At 43.9% G+C, this 24,766-nt stretch overlaps 1 protein-coding gene across 2 annotated transcripts in view; it reads left to right on the top strand.

Moving 5' to 3' along the window:
• SCN8A (sodium voltage-gated channel alpha subunit 8) overlaps positions 1-24,766 on the top strand; it is a 219,613-nt gene that overhangs the window by 175,329 nt on the left and 19,518 nt on the right. The window contains exons 15-21 of one of the 2 annotated variants that reach the window (XM_037031019.1): positions 3,508-3,681; positions 5,693-6,049; positions 10,143-10,613; positions 11,096-11,213; positions 11,714-11,868; positions 14,733-14,906; positions 20,283-20,405. In XM_037031019.1, coding sequence (XP_036886914.1) covers positions 3,508-3,681; positions 5,693-6,049; positions 10,143-10,613; positions 11,096-11,213; positions 11,714-11,868; positions 14,733-14,906; positions 20,283-20,405 — 1,572 coding nt within the window. The remainder of the gene's footprint in view (positions 1-3,507; positions 3,682-5,692; positions 6,050-10,142; positions 10,614-11,095; positions 11,214-11,713; positions 11,869-14,732; positions 14,907-20,282; positions 20,406-24,766) is intronic. The other variant, XM_037031018.1, reaches the window with a different exon arrangement.

The following is a 24,766-nucleotide window of genomic DNA, read 5'->3' as shown; positions in this document are numbered from 1 at the left end:
TTCTAGTTTGCTCCTTTCTGTGTTTGTACTCTGTGCCCAACAAACAGAAACCTGGTTGCCACTGTCTTTAATATATTAACTGATAGGATGAAAAGCCACCGTTTACTCTAACAGCAGGGGTGCCCTCCCACACTGTCCGGTCTCTGACTCCCTGTGCCAGGCTCTCCAGCTTCCACACCAGTGTCCTCTGCGTGGACCCCTCCTTATCCCTCACAGGCCCCGACGCCTCAGGCCAGGCCAGGCCACCCCACACACGCTTCCTTGCCTTACCCCACTTGGACTTGAATGCTTCACAGCGGGCCTCCCCCCTCTTCACCCCACCCCAGGCTTCCCCTGAGTGGAAGCCCTTCATCCTGCCTAGACTCTGACACCCTGTGCTGGGTGGCTATCCTGCACAGATGCCCGCTGCATCCCAGTCAGACTCCGACAGCTTGTCCTGGACTATCCCCCGAAGTGGACACCCCCTTTGGTCTGCATGGGCCATGGCAACCCACGCCAGGCTGCTCCCCTGCACGCATTCCTGCTTGGGCTCCTGCAACTGGCACTAGGCTTCCCTCTGCGTGGACACCCACGGGGAGGGGGGGGATTTGGGGCTGAATCATTTGAGGGGTTGGAGATATGGAAGGAAGGGCAAAGGCTTAATGTGCCATGTAAGTTTGATCTCTGAGATTCTAAGCAAAAAAAGGAAAAATAGAAAGCTATTTTTCTACTTTACCAACTACATATAAATGTTATCATTTTGTAACTACAGCTTAACCATAGCTTAACCAAATTTTCAACCAAAAGGGATTCCTTTTGTATTTTAATTTTTCTTTCATCCATGTCCTTGTGGCTCCTTGGGCATACCTCTTTTTAAATCCTCATTGCATCATGTTTCAGGTGTTGTGTCTCCTCCACGTTGGGTAACCAACCATTCCAGTTTGCACAGACAGCTCTGAGGGAGCTCCTGGGTTGTGGAACTTCCATTTCAAGAGTGGGGCATCTTAGGCAAACTGGGCAAGTTGATCTTCCTGACTGGACACCCAGGATGCAGGCAGGACTTTCAGTTTAGGAAAGTCTCAGGCAAACCGAGATGGATTGGTCACTCTGCTTCCTGGTGATTGAGTTCTTAAGAAGCTATTTATTATTTTCCTGTTCATGTGTTGTTTTTTTCATGTCTCCATTGTGGTACATATGAGGCTTTCATCAAATTGAATGTCATTAACTTTGAGGGAAGTCCACTACAGAACAGGAGCTAATTAGCCCCCTTCTGAGAATAGATAAGAGCGTGCAAACCCTACTCACTCCCAGGTGAGCCTGAAGTTTGTTCACAGGTGCAGGTATGGCAGAGGGAGCATGCCGCTTCTCCCGACTCTCCCCCAACCCCAGAGTGACCCTCAAATGCAATGCCCCAATCTGAGGGCATTGTAGGCCCTACTGGGTGACCCGGAGATACAGGTTCTGAGACCTGTGCCCTAGGGCTTGTCCAAACTAGAAAAATATGCCAACCCCGAATTCAGAACATTCTATTAGAATAGCAGTTCTCAATCTTTCGTTGGTGTTAGGACCCCTTTACAGTCCTAAAAAGAGCTAAAAAGCTTTTGTTTATGAGAGTTGTATCTTTTGATATATATCATATTTGAATTTAAAACCACAAAAAATCTTAAGTATGTCTTTAAAAATCACAATAATGTACACAATAATGTATTCATCACATAATTACATAAATAACATGGGGCAAAACTGTATTTCCTACAAAGAAAAACAGCATTGTTTGACATCTTTGCAAATCTCTTTTATGTCTGGTTTAATAGAAGAGAGTTCAATTCTCTTATCTGCTTATGTGTCCAACCCGTGTGATAGATTGTTTGGGCTGCAGTGCAGGGAGAAAACCTGGCCTCGCACGGATACGGAGTTGGGAAAAGGAGGGCCCTGGCTCTCTGACAGGGTCTTAGGGACCCTGGGGATCCTCAACTTGCTTTGAGAACTGCTGCATTAGAACGTAAATTCCTAGATGAATATTTGCTGACATTCACAAGAATGACATTTATGTACAGTTGTTGCTACACTGGTTAAAATTCCTTTTTTCTTCTTCAGGAAGCATATCTCAGTGCAAATGAGTGGCATCATAGAGATAACCATGAATCTACTCTTCTCTGTTTTTTTTAAGTCATTTCATCATGCAACCAATAGTTACAGATTTATTTTCACCCAAACCCCAAATAATTGGAGCACACTATGTGTTGAAACAACGTGGTTGCTGACCTCTGTCAAAGGCAGTCCTACCAGGCATCTGGGGGACATTCATCCCATTGGAAGGCAGCACCCCATAACTGTGCCATTGTTGGCTTTTACTTAGGAGCCAGGGCTCCCACAGTATGGCCTTTCAGTAGTCAGTCAGCCAGTGCTCATGACTGAGCACTTCTCGTGTGCCCACCAGGAACCAATGGGACCACAGATTTAGCCTCTACTTAGTGTGCACTAAGCAGGCTAACATTTCCCTGTAGATGAGCCTTTGATGGGTTTACACAAAGGGTTAAAATGTATGTCATGAATTGATTAGCTGCCCCCACTTCCTCTGACCTCACTTAGTGGGATGTTTTATCTGTTATACTTAGCTTGCCCCGTGAACTTTGATTTTGCTTAATTGGATCTCTTCAGGGAATATTCTTTTGGTTTTAGAATACTGCATCTTCAATTTAGAAAAATAGGGAACCACAGAATAGTATATGCTTGCTTATCCATTTGGGTCTTTATCCTTCAAGTCTTTCTGTTTTGTTATTTCTATACAGCAATTCAGTATATTTCCAAACAGCATCTGTAATCTAAGTACTTTTCACTATTTTTATACAGGTAGTAAAAGTGAGACAGGAAGACCATGTAGCAGTGTGAATAAAGTCACGATGAATACTGGGTATTCTATGACTTTACAACTTTGTCAAAATATCTGTGCAATTGGAAAAAAGCAGAAGGGGAATATATATAAGTGATAGTCGTATGCAAGGTGGTAAGACTATAGATGTTTTTTTCTGTGTTTTGCACACTTAGCAATGTTCTATTGCCTTACGATTTAAAATAAGAAACCCTGCAGCATATGCTTTAAGTTTGACAAGACACATAATATCATATCAGAAATAATGCTGTATCTTTCTAATAAAACTATAGCACAACAAGTGATTTCTTTTTTAGGCAAACATCCCAAGCATACATATTCAAATGACTGCTGACCCTTGAGAATTCCCATTGCTTAGAATAACTTTTCAACTACACTCTTAAAAGTGTGAGTTTGGTGGTTGTGGCAATAAAGATGGGAACACTGGGGCCAAGCACTTCATTCAAGAGGAGAATAAGACTCTCCTGCCTCGTGTGCCTTGTGGTCATGGGACACCCAGGGATCGGTGTCCTCAGACGTGGGAGTTCACGGGGGCTGGCCCTTGTGCCTTCTCGGACATGTCGTATCAGAGGTGATGATAAAGGAACTCTCCTTCTGTTATTTCTTTTTCTTAACCCCTGCATTCCCCTCTTTAGGTTTTCACTGGAATTTTCACAGCAGAAATGTTCCTGAAGCTCATAGCCATGGATCCCTACTATTATTTTCAAGAAGGTTGGAACATTTTTGACGGATTTATTGTCTCCCTCAGTTTAATGGAACTGAGTCTAGCAGATGTGGAGGGGCTTTCGGTGCTGCGATCTTTCCGATTGGTATTCCATATTTCTCCAATTTCTTCTCATATTTCCTGTCTTGCAACTACTAGAAAGAGTTCTGCATAAGTTAATTATGCAAATTACATTTTTAAAAGTCCTTAGCTATATTATATTCAATGCCAGGTGGCTATTCAGTGACTTAGCTACTGAGGTCTTAAAAGCTTTCCTGCTACACACCTGATATATAAGTTAGTTTTTAATGACAATCACAGACATCAGTTTTAGGAAGTTCCTCCTAAAATAATGGTTAATCTAAAAATTGAAGGGACTATTCTGGGGTCTGATTTGAATTTGCTAGTGAACCTATTTCTTTATTCAAACATCTCCCTGAAATGGCAGAAATTCCTCCTTGTTCAAAAATGACTCTCCTCATTTCTTCTCTTTTGCTGAATCCTTGCAGAAAATGAAAGTAAAAATAATCTTTTAAAATATTATGTTGAAATTCATTGTTGAACATTGGCCCTGTTTTCATACCATTAGCTAAGAAGGATTTTTTAAATTAATGTATTTGGAGAAGTTAATGTGTAAATTACTAAAATGATTCTGAAGAAATAGTGAACAGTATCTTCCAAATAGCTTCCCATGGGCATAAGCACAGGTGGTGTGCTGCTTACACCCCTTGGGCAGCCAAGGGGACACCCACCCCGGACAGAGCATCAGAGCTGGCTTCGGTTTTTCTCTTCCTGTTGGGAGAATACCTAAGTGCTTGCAACTGCAAGAATTTAAGGCTTTTTCATCAGGATATTCGGCATATCTAAGAGGATTGGAACAGAGTGAAAATATTTGTAAAAGAGATCATTCAGTCCAAGTCATGAATTTAACATCTGCCAGGTTTCTGGAACCTCTGTGTACTAGTTTTTGGTTACGATCCAGCCCACAGCAGACTTTTTTCATAGTAGACTTTTTGGGAATAGTTCTTATTATCTAGAAAGTGAGAGGAAAGATTAAGAGATAGAAACCTTAGTGCTAATTTCCTTAGTAAATTAAAAGCCAGTCAGAAAGGGGAAAAATATGAGTGACCCAGATAGATACACATGCAGAGCAACAGCTGGTAAATCTTGAACTCTTAGATGAGACTAATGTTTTCAGTAAGAAAAAAAATGTTCAAATCAATGCTGTTGCTTCTACCAGAATTTCTGTTACCTATTATCTGTTAATTTAGGACATCCGATGATAATCTCATCATCATCATTCCATTCACAGGATTTCTGCATTCTCGGGCCTTAGCCAAGACCTTGTGATCTATTCATATGAATGATTATAGAATATAGAAATATCGTGATTGACAGATACTATAAGTTCTGTCCTCTGAATTAATATCAATGCAGGGTGGGGCAAAAGTGGATTTACAGTTGGAGTACACAAAACATGGTTTATTCTTGAATTATTTATTATTTATTAATTATTGTATTATTTTCCATATGAACTAGTATGAACCTAATTTTTCCCTACTCTATATAGTCCCCTTTCAAGAAGATGTTTGACATATGTAGAACTGCCCTCTCTGGGGAACTGTGTTTTCCTTCCAAGTTATTCCAAGCATATCACCAAGTTCCACGTTGTCCATTGCTTTAGAAGTTTTAGATGCTTTTTTAAGGAGACAGATGATTTACTGTCACTGTCCTTACCACATTGATCTTTCAGTTTGCTACAAATCACATTTTCCTTGATATGTCTTTTGAGAAGTTGAGGAAAAATTAATAGGAAAAGGATATGTTCTTATATGGCTCTTTGAAAAAGTTGATTGACCCAGGAACTAATACGGGGGACTAGAGGCAGTGTGCATGGTTCTTAGTTCTAAATCTGTCACTTGCTGTGAAATTAATGTTTCCCTTGTTTGTGCCTCAGTTTCTCCCATTTTAGTCTAAGACTGTTAGAAAGTCCTGAGGATTTCCCAAGCATGCTCAATATATTTAACCTGATCTTATTAATTTTATATGTTTTTATTTTATCCACGTAGTAAGAAAATAAATGGAGTGTCATTTGGTGTTTGTTTGTTTTCTCTTAGCTCCGAGTCTTCAAATTGGCCAAGTCTTGGCCCACCCTGAACATGCTGATTAAGATTATTGGAAATTCAGTGGGTGCCCTGGGCAACCTGACCCTGGTGCTGGCCATTATTGTCTTCATCTTTGCTGTGGTGGGGATGCAGCTCTTTGGGAAGAGCTACAAAGAGTGTGTCTGCAAGATCAACCAGGACTGTGACCTCCCTCGCTGGCACATGAATGACTTTTTTCATTCCTTCCTCATTGTCTTTCGAGTATTGTGCGGGGAGTGGATCGAGACCATGTGGGACTGCATGGAGGTGGCCGGCCAAGCCATGTGCCTCATTGTCTTCATGATGGTCATGGTCATTGGCAACTTGGTGGTTAGTACTAACTTGGAGATCTTTTTGTTCTCTGAACTGGGCCTTTGACCCTTGGCCCAGAGGCCCAGTTCGCTTAGTCCTTCTGTTATCTTCCATGTCTGTGCTGGTTTTTATTCTTTCTTGGCCCAAGAACCTTAAGGTACAGATGAAAGAAAGGAGACTGCTGCTCACAGAGGCCTACTGAGTCATATGCCCCACAGCCTGCCAACAGTTTTTCGTAGTTATGGAAACAAACTCAGCAAAGTGACTTTTCTTAAAGCCACACTACTGATAAATGTCAGGGTTTGTATTAGATTCTAGATTTCAAACCCTAGGCTTTTTCTGCAACAAAAGTTTCCTTCTGCTAAACCAGAATCTCTCAACCTTGACACTACTGACAGTCTGGGCTAGATACTTTTTTGTTGTGGGACTGTCCTGTGTATTGTAGGGTATTTAGCAGCATCCCTGGCTTCTATCCTTCCCTGCCAGTAGTGACCGACCTCCCCTCCCCCCTCCCCGCCCCAACTGTGACAGCCAAAAATGTGTCCAGACATTGCTAATTGTCCCCTAGGGGGAGAAAATTGCCCTTCGTTGAGAACCACTGACCTAAACTATCTTAGGGTTTTATTTAATTTGTATAAATGATAAATCTCTTGCTTTACTTCAGTCTGTCCACCTACTATTTTCTGCCTTTGTATATCGAAGAACATCCACAAACATTTTAACACCTTGTTTCTCAGAGCGTGATCTGAGGACCACAGCAATGAGATTGCTTAGGCCTCCCCACCCAGAACTACTGAATCGGAATCTGCATTTTTAACAAGGTCCCAGATGATTAACATGCACACTAAACTGCAGGGAGGTTCCCATCTTTCCGATCAGGCCAAATCCCACTTACAAGTGTAGCAAGGAGGACTGGGGAAAGGCACACTCAGATGATCCCTTGTAAACTCATTCATACTAGTTCTCTTCCCTGATTTGCTGTAGAGAAGCATACAGTAGAGGGTTCCTACTCACCAGCTTTGGAAACAACTATGGCCACCCTCTTCTTTCACTTGACCTATAAAAATAGACTCTATAATCTTTTTTTATTTTAATTTCTCTTTTTCTCCATTCCCAGCCACCTTGCCCTCAGTCCTAAGCCCTCTAGTCTTTCTACTCCTTCCATGAATATAGCTATTGCCTATCAGTAGGCAGTAGGATCAACATTTACCAGCCCTGACTCACCGCCCTCTCTCTAGTCTTCCATTCTCAATGGTCTCGGAGACAGCTCACTGTGACTGTTTACAGATCCCTGAGCACATGACAAAGGCACCCATTATTCTGCTTCTGATGACACCTTTCCAGATTCCCCTTTGCTTAGCCCTTCTGCTCATCTAGTCTCTAGGAATCTGTAACTGTAAATTGCTTCTGACTCTCTCTCCACTCCCAGTAAATGTTTGGTGTTTTTCATACATCTCTCTTCATAGTTTTTCTGTATATACATCTTCATAGTATTTCTAAGATCTGCCCCTTCCTTTCCATTTCTATAACCCATCCAGTATTTCTAGAAGACCACCAGCATCACAATCACTCAAGTTTCACTCATTTAAAAAGGCCAAGTCCCAGGTCCTACACCAGATCTACTGAATCAGAATCTCTCAGGTGAGGCTAAGGAACTATGTATTTTTAACAAGCATCCCACCCCGGGAGATTATTGTATATTCTAAGGTCTGAGATTACTGTAGCCTAATCCAGACCCTTATCAATTCATACAAATAACAGTCTCCAAACTCCTACTTCCTAAGGAATGGCTTTCTCAAATCTCCATAATCATCCATGACTCCTTTACTCAGGAACCAATAGTGATCCAGTTAAAATTCAAATCCCTCAGCCTGGCCTTCAGAACTCTCTACAGTTTACCCCATTTTACCAACATACTCTTTTTGAATTCTTCAAATGGCCCATGTAATCAAAAAAACAGAGTTTATTGTTTCCATCTCTCCCACTCTGTGCATACTATTATCTCCACTTAATATAAATGCCTTACTCTTTTTCAGAAGTTTAACATAGTAAGGGCCAAGTTTAAATCAAAAACTGAACACCTCTCCCACTTTTCAAAAAGTCTTAATAAAAGTAAATTAATTTTAATGCCCAATGTGATAAAATAGGAAACAGAAAATATGAAAGAAAGCTTGTATCTGATGGCTTAACACTTAAATGTATGACAAAACATGAAAGTAACTAAAGTCTGTTTTATTTTGATAAATGTTCGGAAAACAAAATTAAAATTTAAAACAAGATGGCATAAAATACAAGGTCCGTCCAGAAAGTATCCAGTTATACACTATGGAAAAGATGTTTATTGAAGGTACAAGAAACATCATACATAGAACAATGACACCTCAATCACCCTCAAAGTAGGCACCTTGGTTCCTCACACGGTTCTCACAATGTCTCTTCCACTGTTCAAAACACTCTGCAAAACCCTTTGTTGGAATCACTATCAGCTGCCCCATCATATTTTCCTGAATCTCATCGACAGTCAGATATCTCTTCCCTTCCAAAGGTGATTTTAGTTTTCGGAAAAGCCAGAAGCCACAGGGCACCAAATCTGGGCTATAGGGGAACTGAGTCACCTGGGTGATTGGATGTTTCACCAAAAATCTCTGCACAAGACATGACACGTGAGTGGGCACTTGTCATGATGAAGCTGCCAATCACCAGTTGCTCATAGCTGCAGCTGTTTTTGTCATATTACATCTCTCAACTGGTGAAGAACATTGAGGTGTAGTACTCCTTATTAATTGGCCTGGAGGGACATACTCATGATGGACAACACCTTCCCAATCAAAAAACCCACAGTTAATTAGCATGGTCTTGATCTTGCTGCAACTTGGCCATGACTTCTTCGGGTGTGGAGAACCGGGCAATTTCCATTGGGATGACTGGGCCTTCATTTCCAGATCATAGCTGTAGACCCACGATTCATCTTCGATTATGACCTTCTTGAGGAAATCTGGTTCATTGGTAACAATTTGCATTAAGTCATTAGCAACTGCAGCAAGATGTTCCTTCTGCTCTGGCACAGAAGCTGTGGAATGAATTTTGCCATGACACGTTTTATGCCAGGATCCTGCATCAACATCTCAGACACAGTAGTTTTTGGAATCCAGGTCAGCTGCTATTTCTTGTACTGTCCGTTGCTGATCTTTGTTGATTGTAGTCTCTACATGTTCAACATTCTCAGGTGTTCTGCTTGTTGCAAGCTTTCCAGAATGTAAGTCACTTTCAATAGATTCTCGACCACCTTTGAAGTGTTTGTGCCACACTTATTTGCACTAGTCATTGCATCATCCCTGAAAGCCTTCTGAGTCATGCCAGTAGTTTCCACAGAGGAATGCTCAAGCTTAATACTCAATGTGATGCAGATTTGTTGCTCCACTCTCTCAGTCATTTTGAATGCAACAGCCACACAGTGCACACATTCCCTCAATGGCGTCTACTGCCCCCACTGACTAGTACAGTGAAATTGTTATTGTTCACACATGCACATCCAATTCACTCTCCTTGACTGTCAGGTTACATTGATATTGTGCAAACTGGTCTCACTATATTAATGATAGCTAGACTTTCGGGACAGACCTTGTATATTTCAGTTCTACATTCTTGTTGTATGAAAGTATGGTTCTTCAAGCCTAGTGTTTTTCTAACATGGGCACTCTAAGCCATCTAACTGCTCGTGAGCTCATGGCATCTATGCATTCCTTAATGTTCCCCAATAATCTGTAACCACCTTTTTGGTTTTATTTGGGGGGATTTTTTTCCAAAATGGATACAGCCTTTGCTTTTTCTGATTACAAATGTGGTAACACATTTTGGAATATATGTATATGTAAAGCTATAAAAGAACCAAGGAAAGAGGTGCTAACTGCCTTATATTACAACCAAAAATCAAACAAAATGCTCCCCTAGTAACATGAGCATTTAAAACAGTATGTGGGCCAAACGAAACACAATAGAAATTCTTGAGTTTGTCACTTAAGTCTGTAGGCTTCCGGTTTCCTAGTTTAATGGGTAACTTACCTAATACCGTTCTACGTTCACTCTCCTCCTTTCTAACACTACTGTTAAGGTGCTGAACCTGTTTCTGGCCTTGCTCCTGAGCTCCTTCAGTGCAGACAATCTGGCAGCCACGGATGACGATGGGGAAATGAACAACCTGCAGATCTCAGTGATACGTATCAAGAAGGGTGTGGCTTGGACCAAAGTGAAAGTGCGTGCCTTCATGCAGGCCCACTTCAAGCAGCGTGAGGCTGATGAGGTGAAACCACTGGATGAGCTATACGAAAAGAAGGCCAACTGCATTGCCAACCACACTGGTGCAGACATCCACCGGAATGGTGACTTCCAGAAGAATGGCAATGGCACCACCAGTGGCATTGGCAGCAGTGTGGAGAAGTACATCATTGATGAGGACCACATGTCCTTTATCAACAACCCCAACTTGACTGTGCGGGTGCCCATTGCTGTAGGAGAGTCCGATTTTGAGAATGTCAACACAGAGGACGTTAGCAGCGAATCGGATCCTGAAGGCAGCAAAGATGTAAGGTCCCAGCCTAGAAACCAACCTCAATCCAGTGCGAGAACAAAAAGGACTCTGTCAGCTTCAGAGATTGGTTCAGCTATGGGCTTAGCAGAGAGATTCTGGAATAGCCAACTCATCCCCTGTAGTTATTCTAGGCCTTTCCTAGACGACCTAGATGCTCCTAGATCTATCTCCGTGGCTTCTAGATCATCTAGGTCAGAGTAAACCCTCAGGAACTTTGTGCCATCAATCTGTCTGAGCTGTATCCCTGAGACCAGCCTATAGGCACATTCGTTTAGGGTCCCTGCCATCTGTGAGTGGGCCTCAGTGTTACATCCCACTGAAGCCCTGTGGTAATTGTTTGCCCGTATGAGTTTTCCAGTAAGAATTGTAGAGAAGAATTACAGCTAGTACACCATCCATACCAGAGGTGGAGTAGTCAGTGTAGAATGGACATGCTATGCACAGTCTCTTGACCTCTCTTTTCCTTGCATATCTAGAAACTAGATGATACTAGCTCTTCTGAAGGAAGCACCATCGATATCAAACCAGAAGTAGAAGAAGTCCCTGTGGAACAGCCTGAGGAATACTTGGATCCAGACGCTTGCTTCACAGAAGGTGAGGGGAGGGCGAGGGCCACCTGTGCTGCTTACAGACTGTGTTACCTAGGGACAGAGGTTGGACGAGAGGACAGGACTCAGGGCTGTCTTCAAGACCTTTGCACCCCACCTCATCATTTTGAGGGCAGTTGATGCTCTTTTCCCTGTTCAGACTGTTCTCTAACTTCTCTTTGTCCACTTTCTCTTGGCATCAGTCCAGAAACTTCCATTAGAAAGGCCTTTCGTGTCACGGATCTGTCTGGCTTCTGACTACCCTTTTCTCCTCCCTCACTGCTTCTTCATAGCACATCCTCCCAACTCCAGGTGGCCCTGGTAGCCTTGCAGCATAGCCTTGGCCCTGCAACCCTCTCAATGTCTGAATCAGACGTTCTGGTTCACCCGCTGTGCTCCAGACTGTGTGCTGGGACAGCACCTGGTGGGGCCTGGGAGATGGAGGAGAGGGCAGGGCTGGGTGGGACATGCACCCACGGTCTGACCTGCCTCTCCCGCTGGTGCCAGGTTGTGTCCAGCGATTCAAGTGCTGCCAGGTCAACATTGAAGAAGGGCTGGGCAAGTCTTGGTGGATCCTGCGGAAAACCTGCTTCCTCATTGTGGAGCACAATTGGTTTGAGACCTTCATCATCTTCATGATTCTGCTCAGCAGTGGTGCCCTGGTGAGGTCCAGGGGAGAATATGATGAGGGATTGGCTGGGGAAGGGTTTATAGGAACTAATGGGAAAGACTGCATGGGGCCTAAGACCAATTTCTCTGAGAACATAGAATGGCTGTGGACCCAAAGATAATGGTCTACTGACGTGCTTTGGGCTGGTTTTTGAGCCGTTGAGATCAGAATCCACACTTATCCACATGCCGATCTTTAGACTCAGCACGTTACTCTCAACCCTAAGACCTCCTTTTCATCAGAATGAGAATACAAATTACCAAGTGTCTTCACTGCTTGGTTTGCACCAATCTAAGTAACTTCCTGAAAGGAGCTTCACTATCCCACCTAAGACCCCAAATCTCTTGCTCTTTACTTTTCAGTTGCCCAAGGTAAAGAGGAGGTTGTGTTCCTCCGCCTCTGCCTCCTCACACCCTACTGGATTTGGAGAACCTGTGGCATCAACAGATAGTTAGAGAGTTAGATCCCTGGTACACGGGTCACTTACGATCTTGTGGTTGTAAGTGCTCACTAATCAGTGCCGCTTACAGGGCGCTGAACACACAGGTGCCTCCCTTGCTGGAACTCATTACCTTGGCACTTGCTTTCACTTTTAGCTGGATTGGGCTGAGGAGACCTGGACAGGGTCTGGGATGAGGGAGCTCCTTTCCTAGTTGAGGAGATTTGAGGGCATCAGGGACTAGAGATGCCACATAGTTCTCTTCTTTTAATTAAGGGAAAGGTGAATGCAGAATTTTTAAATGTTTTTAAAGAGTGTGGGCACATTCATGTAGGTGTGGAATCAAAGCTTAATCTGGAAGCAAAAGAGATAACAAGAGAAACCCCAAATTCAGTGTTAAAGATCCTGCCACTGACTTGAGAAGTTCGCTGGTGTGTGAGGCAGGAGACTAAGAGAAGGTGAAGCAGGCAGTAATATGCGGTAAAGGAGAGCCCAAGGGTGCCGAGGACCAGGTTTGTGTCAGAAAGTGCCAGCACAAAAGCAGGAGGCCAGAAAAGATGGCTTGGTGTCCTTGGTCTGAGTGAAGGGACGCCACCGCCCTGCCTGTCCGAGTCATTTCCTGCATCAGCAGGCGCTCACTCAGCGTGTCCTGGGGCACTGTGGGGCAGCAGGACAGCAGACAGCCTGGGCCCTGCCCGGGGAAAGGCAGGATCAGACTAGGGCCCGTGGTTGGAGAAAGGCGTTGTGTTATTATTGTCATCCTTCTTCAAATCTAGTAAACAGGAGCCAAAAAGAACAGGGAACATTCCCCATCCTTTGATTCTTCTCTTTCTCATCCCCACAGAAAAAGCAGTAATGAAATAAATGTTTTAAACTTTGTTTACTACTCACCTTTGACATTTTTTATTTATCTTAATTCCATAAAATGGGATACTTGGCTCAGTACTTGAGACCCTCTGAAATAGTAAGCATGAGACTTAGGAATAGGAAAATGAAGCCACAGCTAAAATGTCCAAGAAAAGACTAGATGTGGTTGTGATAAGGCCTCAGAGAGAGGGGATTTGAGCCTCCAGCAACATGAAAATTGGTCTTAGGTATCTCACATATGCTGGGTTATACAATGGATTTCTACAAATGGAGCCAAGGGGAAACAACATGGAAGCTGTTGCTGTTTTCAGTGGGGATTTATTTGCACCAAGACCCTGAGGCCTGTGAACCTGTGTCCTCTGTGACCGCTGCCAGTGAATGAACTGGAGCAGCTGATGTTCATGCACCTCCTCTCCGGAAGATGAGTCCGCAGGCAGCCCAGTTCTGTCCTTCAGGAGCTATTCAGAGCCAGCACCGCCCATTGCACAACGGGATTTTTTCCCCACACTGTAGGCATCCTCTCCTCTTAGCCCCACGTGCAGACAGTCCACCAGTCCACATGTGGAAATGCTCGCGCTTTCGTGTCAAGGAATTACCTCATTCAGGAACTCCAGAGACCAAAAGTAGTACTAAGATTTTTTCACTTGAGTGTCTCCCTGCCCTGTGACCCTCCACCTGTGTCTGTGATGTCAGGGGCTGACAGGAGAAAAGATTCTGTCATATAAACACAGAGTATTGGCAGGGATGTGAAGAAACTGGAACCTTCACACAATGCTGATGGGAATATTAAAAAAAATGGCATGACCACTTTGGAATAGTTTGGCAGTTCTTCAAAATATTAAACATAGAGTCACCATATGACCTAGCAATTCCACTTCTAGGTTTATATCCTGGGAAAATGAAACATGTCCACATAAAAAACTGTACACAGATGTTCAGAGCAGCATTTTTCACAATAGCCAAAAATGAGAAACAGCACAGGCGTCCATCAGCTGATGAAAGATAAACAGAATGTGTATAGCTATATACTGGAATGCTATTCATCAATAAAAGGAAATGAAATACTGATGCATGCTGCAGTATGGATCTTTGCACACATTATACTAAGTTAAAGAAGCCAGTCACAGAGGTCCACAAATTATGTGATTTCATTTCTGTCAAATGTGCAGAACAGGCAAATCTGTAGAAGTAGAAAGGACTGGTTGCCTAGGACCAGGAGCCGACTAGAGGGCCATAGCTAGTGGGTGTGGGCTTTCTTATTGGAGCAAGGGAAATATTGTAAAATTGATTGTGGTGATGAATGCACAACTATGAGTATGCTAAAAGCTATTGAATTATACACTTTAAATAGCTGAATTGTATGGTAGATCTCAATAAAACTGTGAGGGTTTTTCTTTTTTTTAAGCCACAGACAGCTGGGGAGTAAAGTGGGAGAGACAGGAAGCTGATGATAGGCCTGCCCCAGGTGGGAGGAGCCACCGGGAGGGCAGTACTTCCAGTGTTGCTCGTTTACCTTTGGACACTCTAAGTAGCTGCTGCCTCTCTTTCAGGCCTTTGAGGACATCTACATTGAGCAGAGGAAGACCATTCGTACCATCCTGGAGTACGCTGACAAAGTCTTCACCTACATCTTCATCCTGGAGATGTTGCTCAAGTGGACAGCCTATGGCTTCGTCAAGTTTTTCACCAATGCCTGGTGCTGGCTGGACTTCCTCATTGTGGCTGTACGTGTCCTGCTTTCTGCTTCCCACCCTTCCTAGCAGGAAAACAAAAACAGGGTTTTTTCTTCCTCTAACGGCTGGAGTTGCCTGGGGCCCAGGGCGTAAGACAAAATGTAGATAGACGCAGGTTTGTGTAAAGTTGCCCTCAGAGCAAACAGATCTTTGGGAAGAAAACTCTGACGTCCCTGCTTTTGCTCCAGGGACTGACCAACCAGCTCTTCGTCCTGGTGGATCAGCTTGTAAATTTCAGAGATTAGGGATGGGAAGTGAAATCACTGGCATCAAAGACCCTTGTTTTTAGCCTGGGAACAGGAAGGCCCTTGTCCCTAGACAGCAGGATGTCCTCTTTCTGCTGCCAGGAGGGGGCGAGAGAATGGGATGGGTGCTGCTGGGATGCAGGTTGAGGGGACACCTAGGTCGACTCTCCTGCTGACTGTTCCCATGGATGCTTCCATCCAACCCAGGTCTTCATACCAGTCTAATCCGAACCTGTCTCTCAGGGAGGGGGGAGCTCACACTGAAATAAAGCCCCTTCTTCCCACACGTGGCCATGTCCACAGTGGCAATCAAATGTTAAGAAAGTTCTTTTTCCCTCCAGGTTCCAGGACCATCTCCAAGGCCACCCCATGTTATTTTTCAGGATGGCAGCTGCATCGTCTGTGGCTGTTTCTCGCCCCACCAGCACTTGTTCCCTGTTCACTGTCCTAACCATGATGATTGTCTCTTATTCTGTGTATAACCAAAGCTCTTTTCCCCCCAGCCAAATCAGCATTTGGGAGAAAGGGTGAATGGGACTTGCAGGACAAGGGTCTGTGGAGAATTCAGTTCCTGCTGACAGCTGAGAAGTGCTAAGAAACTAGAACGTCCGGAGGCTGCGTTGGTACTTTTGGAATCTAGGTTTTGTTGACTAGATGGCAGGCTGCCTGTAGAATGCTTCCAGGTTCTAGACCAGAGCAGCACGGAGACCTCTTCCTCGGATAAGAGGAGCCCCGCTCCCTGCAGCAGCAGTGAGCTCTGCTCCAAATGCATTCCTTTCTCTACATTGTGTCTACCCTCCATGTCTGCACTCCTTCCAAGGGCTGTCACTGTGCTCCCATTTGCATTCCCCATTTCAGAAAGCCAGCTTTGGGGAGATAACTAACTAGGTGAGGAGATCACCCTTTGCTTTAAAGTGAACAAAATGGGTGGTGCCAGCCTGAGACCCTCCTAGCAGGAAGTTTCAGCGCTCTCTGCGGCAACTGCTGCTAGCCCGTTGTGATAGAAGGGCCTCTGCCTCCCACAGATGAAAATTTGAGTTCTAAGAATTAAGGAATGAGCTGGGGATAAGGCCAAGAGAACTAGAGTAACTGGGCCAGCTCTCTTTCTAAAGCACGGGGAAGGGCCATAGAGTCTTCATTTCACTCTAATTGCTCGGGACTGCTAAGAGTCAGGTGGCGCAGCTATGGGAGTCCTGAAAGTCCTTCACCTTCCTGACATTCCAAGAACTGAGATAGATACATCCACCACCACACACCCAACAACCCTGGGGAAGGTGTGATTTGGAACAGATCTCCCCACCATGACCTTGGCTGCCTCCACTGCTCACCCTAACCCGAACCACCACTCTCTTCATCATCTTTCTGGGCTGCAAAACCCCAAAGTTTGAGGATATCGATCAGGTGTCTCACATCCCTCTGGTACCCAAATAAGCTGCTAAAAGCATGGACAATTCTGCACATCACCATTCATTTAGCAAGCATTTTTACCACTTTTTATACTAGGTGGCAGGGAAGTAAAAAGCATGAGACAGGTATGTAGCCAACTTACAATAACCCATAAATCCCTCCAGCTTTGGGGAGTTGCAGCATTCTTACATTGTTGTGGGGCCTGACCCTGGCTCCTGAGGACACCTCTGTACCAGTTATTAGTAAACAAATAGCATTCTCCGCATACAATTGTCCCAGGAGCCATAGGGAATCCCAGGGGAGCTGGGAGCTTACACTACCTTGCAGGGCCTCTGTGGCCTGATTTAGGCTCGTGGTAATGTAGCATTCTGGAAGACCCTTCCGGGACCCTCCCTTCTGCTGACTTCTCTCAGAACAGGGCATTTACTCTTCACACATCAAATGTTTATTGAGCACCCACAACATGCAAACCTGCTGCCACGAGTTGTGGGGGATGCAGAGAGGAGAAGACATGGGCACTTCTGGAGGCCTGAAGCGATGAGACACTGACACAAGCAACCATAGCAGAAGGCGAGAGTACGAAGTAGGGGCAGGCCCAGTCTGAACCACTTTTGAACTGTGGCTGGAGAGTAAGGCGTAGACTGACAGCTAGGCCCCCGGATCTAAAAGGAGAGTTTTCACCGCCCTTTGGGTACACTGTCTAGTGCCCTTGGCATTTTAGATGATCAAGCAGTGTAAATTTTTAGGTCCTAATTTAGCACCACTTCTGAGAGACTTCCATTTCACCCACCGGTGGGCACTATCGGAATCTCATTCATCACCACGTTTGTTTCCCTAATGAAGTTTTGTTTTTCCTTATTGCCCTTTAAAGTGTTATGAGCACTTCTTAGAATCATGGAACAACCCAGGTAATTTACAAGGTTAATTCTCTTTATTTATAAGCCATGCAGGTTCCCACCAGATAGACAACATTTTATTTTGCTCAGGTTCTTGGCTGCACTGGAAGTCTTGTTCTATAAAAGAATTTTGTTATCTTTTCTCCAGGGAATTTGTCCCATCATCAGCCGGCATACCATTTCCAGGGATGGGAACTTTCAGAGACCACTCACCTCATCCTGAATTCAGACTGCTGAAATAATCTCTATTTGAAATGATCACGTCGTTGTGAAAAAGTCACCCACTGTCTTCCCATTTTTTTCCATGCCTTCAGCCATAGATACCCTGAATTTTCACTTCTCAACTCCTTTTTTTTTCCAGGTTTGAATCTTTCCTCAAAGTATACTTTAAGCAATGTTCTGATTGTCTCCAATGAGAGTTTAGCGTAGAGGCTCAGAGGGCTGTAGGAAACTCCTCAACTACTAAGGAGTAACCCAAAGAAGATCCTCATTGACCTTGTCCGGGGCGCTCATGGCCAGATTGACCAGTCAAGTGCAGATTATCACTCAACAATGTTTAGAGCCAACCTTGGACCAGCATTTGTGCCTTGTCCCCACTTCAGGCCTATTTGTCATTAGATAAATCATGTTCACCCCCCACTCCCACCCCAAAAAAGAGCTGTGGGTCTTCCTGCTTTGAAGGGGCCAACAGTCATAGAAAGCTAAGTTTTTTGCAGTCTCTCTGGCACAGTCTCATAGGACAGAGCTAATAAGGGGTATTTAGAACTCAGGGACTTTCCTGGGATGGGATAACTTACCTTCAGAGGTACCTATTAATATCTTACAAAGAATCTGGCAATTTTAGCTTATTTGTGTTTAAGAGTTGGCTATATTTAGCAATAGTGGGCAAAAGATACCTCCTTGCCTTAGCGGCAATGATAGATGGAAGCAAAATGATTGGCTTCTGCTACTGTATTCTGGATAAGGCTTTTGAGGCCCTAGTTTTAGGCAGAAATTCAGCTCTGAACCATGTACCCTTTAAAGAGTCTGAGTAACCTAATAGGGCAGCATTTAATTCCATGTCTGTTTTGAACACTGCCTAGGATTCCAGAAAAGATACCTGTGTTGATGGATTGTGGGTACATGCGTAGATACAGGTTCACACCTCCTTTTAGATTGAAACCTTTTAAGCCTCCTCATTTCTGACCCTCCGAGGTCACTGACTTTCTGCTTCTACCTGCTACCAGTCCTGCTGCTCAATTAGAAATATCTTCATGTAAAAACACTTTTTTGTGCAGTTCAGAGATACAGAATTAAAGATAGAGATGAAAAACAACAAACGAAACTTAAGTTGTGAGTTATTTTTTTTCTCTAAATTTGTTTTAAAATATCAAGTCATGCTGAGCAGATCTGCAACCACCACCTCCTAGTAGAGGGAACTTGGTGGGAACATCTTAACCTGTGCCGGGATCAAGGAGAGAAGCCCAGGCCCCGACCATTCTAGGGTTTGATCAGCTAAAGGTATTTTCAAGTCTCCAGTCAGGCACAGCTGCAGGTGTAGGTGGTCAGTGCCCAATGTTAAGGGATCTTCATGGTAACTGCTCTGAGGGCTCTGGAAGAGCAGGAAAGCATTTGACCCTGACTCTAGGCCTAGAGGCCTGCATACTTCTCCTGAGTGTTCCAATATAGTCCAGTCTGGCTTGTCCCGATACCTACAATCCTCTTTTGGGATACTGGAATCTAACCTGCCAGTGGGGGGAAGGCCCTCTGTCGGTAGAAGAAAGAGCTCTGGCCTGGGAATCCGAAGTGTGGGTCTAATCCTAGCTTCAGGCCTACCAATGCGATACTGGGCGGATTCTTGTGTGTTAGGTATATGGGCTTATATATGGGTCTTAGTTTCCTCACCTATAAAATAAAAATTTTTTAATTCTTCCAAGAAACTTTCCAGCTGTTATTTTAATAAAGAGAAAAAAGAAGATTGGCCTGGAAAGGACAGGCCTGAAGACAGGTTATTTGGGGATGTTCTGAGGATTATAAGGAAAGGCATGGAAGCAGTTGTCCAGACCCACCCAAGTTCTCACAGCCATCACAGAATCGTAGGCATAGCTAAAAGATGGAAGGATTATTATAGTTAAAAGAGAGAAATAGAAGAATTATTTAAATGAGTCCTCATAGAGTCAAAATTTGTCTCGTTTCTTCATTTTGGTTCTTTTCTGTGTGGGAACTGTGAAGTCAGCTGTGGTACTTACTGAATGTGTCCTTTGTTGATGTAGTGACTCATCACATTCTCAAACAAATGGCTTCTTGTCGCCCAGGAGTAAGAGAGCTTGTCCCTGTTGGAAATCCCTGGTGAATGAGCTGAGGAGGGGGCAGCTTGGTGGAGTATGTGTATTTATCTGTATTCTTTTCCATAGGTACCATTAAATTTGTCTGGCTTAATTTAATGGGAACTTCTGGGACCTGCAGAGACTGTAAAGGTCGAGGGTAAGGTTTTTGTCATCTGTTCAGGCTCCTCTTCTTCCAATGGAACTTCCTCATTCTCTCCTGCTCCCTTCAACCTTTTCCCTTTTCCAACTTGTGTGTATGTCTACCGCCCCCTCGCAATTTTCTCTTCCCGTTGTGTTTTTTCTTCTGCCTCTCTCAACCTCCTTTCCTTCCAGGTCGTTTGAGTCCAAGTTGAAGTAGGCAGCTGGTGTTACCCACTTCCTGTACCTGGGGGGCCCATCCTGTACGATCAGGGCTAGGGGCTTTGTTCTAACACTCTGGAACCTCTGTTTTCTTTTCTTTTTTTTTTTTGTTTCTTTTTTGTTTGTTTGTTTTTCTCTTTTGTTTCCGTGTAGGTCTCTTTAGTCAGCCTTATAGCTAATGCCCTGGGCTACTCGGAACTAGGTGCCATAAAGTCCCTTAGGACCCTAAGAGCTTTGAGACCCTTAAGAGCCTTATCACGATTTGAAGGGATGAGGGTAAGATACTAAGAGCCACTGATCCTTCTGCATGCCAGTGGAAACTGTTTAAGCATGCTAGAACTGATCACATGGTGGAGAGATCATTCAAGCCCAAACTCTGTGACACAGCTGCCGTTTGATCCTCCACTCTCCCCACACCCGCCCCGTGCGAGGGGAGTTGCCTTAAGCTGCCTCATCACATGAATATCGGCCCCCCCAGCAACATGCCATCGCAGAACATGTTAACATTGGCTATTCTCATTTGGCCTGGCTTACCTGTAGCACTTGGGGCAGCTTTCTGGGCTGTTAACTTAATAGGGAGAATCACCAGGTGCAAAGAAGGGGAATTATAACCCAGAAACCCACTGAAAAGCAGAGGCCGCAGGCAGGGAGAGTCCTGTGTAGGGCCATCAGCCAGGTGGGGACTGTGACCTTGGAGTCACTGAGAAAGCAGCCAAGAAGGGGCTTGAAGACATGACAGCAGGCCTGGGGTTGGGATGGAGCTGAATTTGGCGTGGCCCTGGGAAAAGACATGCTTTTCTTTTTATTCCGATTCCTCTTATTGCACCTTGTTGTTCTCAGCCCAGTCCCGTAAGGACTGGCAGCCACTGTCTGATAGTAAAGCTTTCCTCCTCACCCCCTACCGCTCTGCCCATGCTGTATGGTCCCCTGTCCTAACATTGCTGAAGTAACAACCAGGTATGATACTAGATGTATATTAGCTAGTTTTCTTGAAATTTCTTGACACCTGCTATTCCTGCTCTGGTGACACTCCACCCAAATACAAAAGGTACAAGGTGTTGTCACCCTACCAACTAGAAATGAGGCTCCCTCTTTTGGTGCCTTTTGCCATCTCTCTTGATTTAAAAAAAAATTAAAATGGTGTGGGTGTGTACGCATGTGCACACACACACTAAAAAGTCAATTTCCTAAAATCAAGTGGGCAGCTGGCTTTTGGTGGTAATAGTTGTCCTGTGGCAATCAGAGAGGTCAGTTACACTTAACGAGACTAAGAAAACTCATTTCAATTCAGATGTTGAATACATGCAGGAGAGCAAACCAGAGGATATGTTTTTAACTGTGCAAATATCATAATGTAGGAATAAAAATTGCACCACTGCAGTAGTCCACATGGGCAAGACTAATTGGAGAAGCTAGACCCCAGGGCTTCATTCATTCCTCATCTGTGACCCCTGGTCATAGTCTATGGTGAGACCCACCGTTGTATAGAAAGATGAAATTTCACTGGGACTTTGGAATTTTATCTTACTGTTTTAGTTGATTCACACAAATACTTTTCTGCAACAAATTTGTGTTTCATCTGTAGCACAGTCACAGTTTGATTCACTCAATGCAGGCTTTCTGCGACCCACCCAAAGCCGTCTGCAGGAAGGTCAGTTCCACAGCAGCATAAATTTATTTAATTTAAAAAGCAAAGCAAGACGTGGGAGTCTAGTCTCTCTCCCATAGTTCAGCGAGATTTCCCAATGTGCAGGGAGGTCATTGTCATGCTCAGGCGAACGGCAGGGAGCAGAGCTCCGCAGAGACTCCAGCTTTTTGGTGGCCCTTGCGCCATCCCCCCCACCCCACCTTCCCACTTCTATCAGGAGGGGTTTGTTACATTTTTTTAATACATAGTACTAGTTTTGTTACAAGGTTGGTAATTCGTTTTGGTGATGAAGAACTGAGCATTTAAAAAAGCCTGTAGAAGACAATATTTGCAGCATTGTACCCAAGCTGGGTGCCCGTGACCCTCCACATTCCCCAGATAGGACCCTGGATCTCCTAAAGTGAGACCTGAAGGAGCCTAAGAAAATACGATCAAGTGGTACTTGCTACTAACTTTCTCGGTCTGAGTGTCATTACTGCCACTTCTGCCCCGGGTCAGAAACCAGCCTCCCTGACCCGCTGGTGCCAGCTTGCCCATGAGGCAGTTATTTCAATAATCTGGACCCAGGAGCCCTTTTGGTGGCCACGCCTCCTCCTCTTAGTTCCTCCTTCCTCACTCTTCCTGGACTCAGTTTCCACCACCCCAGAACTTTTCCTTGTCAATTTTCAAGTAGTTTAAGAGGCCAGAGGTCCAAAATGGGTGATCAAAACAGAAGAAATTTTCATTTGAAAAACATTGGAAAGTAAAACTTCTATATCAAGTTTTTCTCAAATAAGATAATGTGGGCAGGAACAAGTGTGAACCCAAAGCCAGGATTTCAAACAATAAATAAATGGTCAGCAAGGGAAGCTCTGATGTAGAAGCGCCACCTGATGTGATTGACTCCAACCCAGAGCGTTCACTGCTTCTGGTTGGGCAGGTGGAGAGGGCTCAGGACCCACTCCCGTACTGTGGAGGAGTAACCCTGAGAAAAAAAGATTGAATTTGCCTGTGTTTCTCGTTCTGTTTGAACATCACGTTTCTATGGGGGTATGTTTTTTACTTCCTTGGTTTGGGTTCTTTTGTATGCCATCGCTTGAGAAATTATCCTTAGGGAATGTTAAATAAGAAATCTCCAAGAACTGAATACTGTCGATGCAGACAGGCTCAACTGTCACTGTGCTGCTCCGATGACAGGCTCAGGGCTTCACTTGGGAGGGGACACATGCCCCTAGCCTGTCCTGGGACACTGACTCCAGTCTCTTCCTTTCTTCTTCCTCAAACCAAAGACCAGAAACTTGAAACACTCATGCTATTGGCAAAGGAATGCTTAATGAGGTTCTTTGCTTTTCTCTCCTCCATAGTACTCTTCATTTCACACGTTGCCGTGCTATTAAACTTTTGAGGATCTGTAATAGTGATGCTATGAACCATGCATGCATTTTTGTTGTCAGTACCTAGTTGTCCGTTAAAGCCATGTTCCCTCTGCCAGATATTAAAAGCTATTTGATTTTACAGTATTTAATGAGCAATAATATTCTAGGCATTATAGAGAAGACAAAATTCTGTAAGATTTAGTATTCATCAGCATTTTCTCATCAATTCAATGAAATTTATATCAATTGCTAAGTATAAACCTTCATTGCAAACAGCAACTTTTTATAGATTGCTAGAACCTAGCTTTGAGTAATAGTTCTATATTTAGTTTTTTAAGATAATGAATTTCATCATAATTAAAGGTAATATAGAATAACATGAGAATTTAATTAGAGAGCAGAAGAGGTGATTCGATTTATTAAACGACTGTCCGTGGACACTTGAGTTAGCGTTTGTAACACAGCGGCAGTGTGAGAGTTCAGAAAAGCAAAGCAGGGTTTCTGCTCCTCGTTTGCTGCTCGCGTCCACACAGTTGTCCACGGAGCAGAGGCCGACCATTCCTGTCTGACGTGCTGCCACTTAAATATCAGCAGCTATTTATGACAGGGAAGAATGGTTAGTAAATTTCATCAACTCTGTTTACTGTTTTATCCGTAAAACCAAGGTGAGAAGTTTTTCTTTGCTTACGACTAATAAATGAAAGTGTGTTTTTGTCCTCTGAGTGCATCGGCCTTTATAAGGTTTGTGTTATACGTAAATACCCAGGCTCAGTAAATACTTCTGTATATCCATTGAGTCCTTTGATCAGTCTATGAGGCTAAGAGTGTGAAGAGATCACTCAGTCACTGACCTAACTGCTCTTTCCTGGTGTAAATACTGCCCCACACAGAGCTGCCACACAGAGACCCTGTGTAGGGCAGGCCAGCCTGGGTTAAGACAGAAGACTTCCTAGAGGAGGTACATTCTGAACTGAGATTTTACAAACGACACGTACAGATTTCAAATCTTTTGGGGCCTTCTTCTGCCTGGCATCCTTGAGAGGGTCCAGTAGAAGGTCACGCTCTCCCTGCAAGCTGTGCTGTGAAATGCTGTCGCATAGACCTGCGCTTTTGAATCTTTACATAATCTGCTCTTACCGTTTGAGAAATGATTATTCTTTTTGTGGGTCACCCTCTCTTGCCTATTTAGCACATTTCATTGCTTTCTGGTGCTCCCACTAAAGGGCGAGCCACTGTAGAATGAGGAGGTAAAACTCACATCTGATCACCTGACAAATTTGGTAACAAGTAAATAAAAGTGAGCATCATTCTCCAAAATGGCATTGAAGATTTTTCAGATTTCAGATATTCTGGCTTTCTTTACTCAAAGTAATGAGCAGTTGAAATACACTAATTTTATACTAATGGCAGAGGTATTAGATCTAGAAGAGATTTCTTGGTCTAAGAATTAAGAAATAACTGCCTCTCAGTCTAAAGGCCTTCATAAATAAATGAATTGGAGAAACACAAAACTACTATTTTAATCTAAGGAAGAGCGACTCCTTAGCAGAATGTTATTGCCTGCTTTTTATAGGACAGAACAGACGGCTCTTCTGAGTCCAGTGTGGCGATGAGTGACAGTGCAATCTGAGACA

The sequence above is a fragment of the Sturnira hondurensis genome, unplaced genomic scaffold, assembly GCF_014824575.4.
Source record: "Sturnira hondurensis isolate 20B ecotype Veracruz unplaced genomic scaffold, ASM1482457v3 Scaffold0020903, whole genome shotgun sequence".
Lineage (NCBI taxonomy): Eukaryota > Metazoa > Chordata > Mammalia > Chiroptera > Phyllostomidae > Sturnira > Sturnira hondurensis.
Note: the sequence above shows the minus strand (reverse complement) of the source record. Positions and strands in the feature narration are given on the sequence as shown.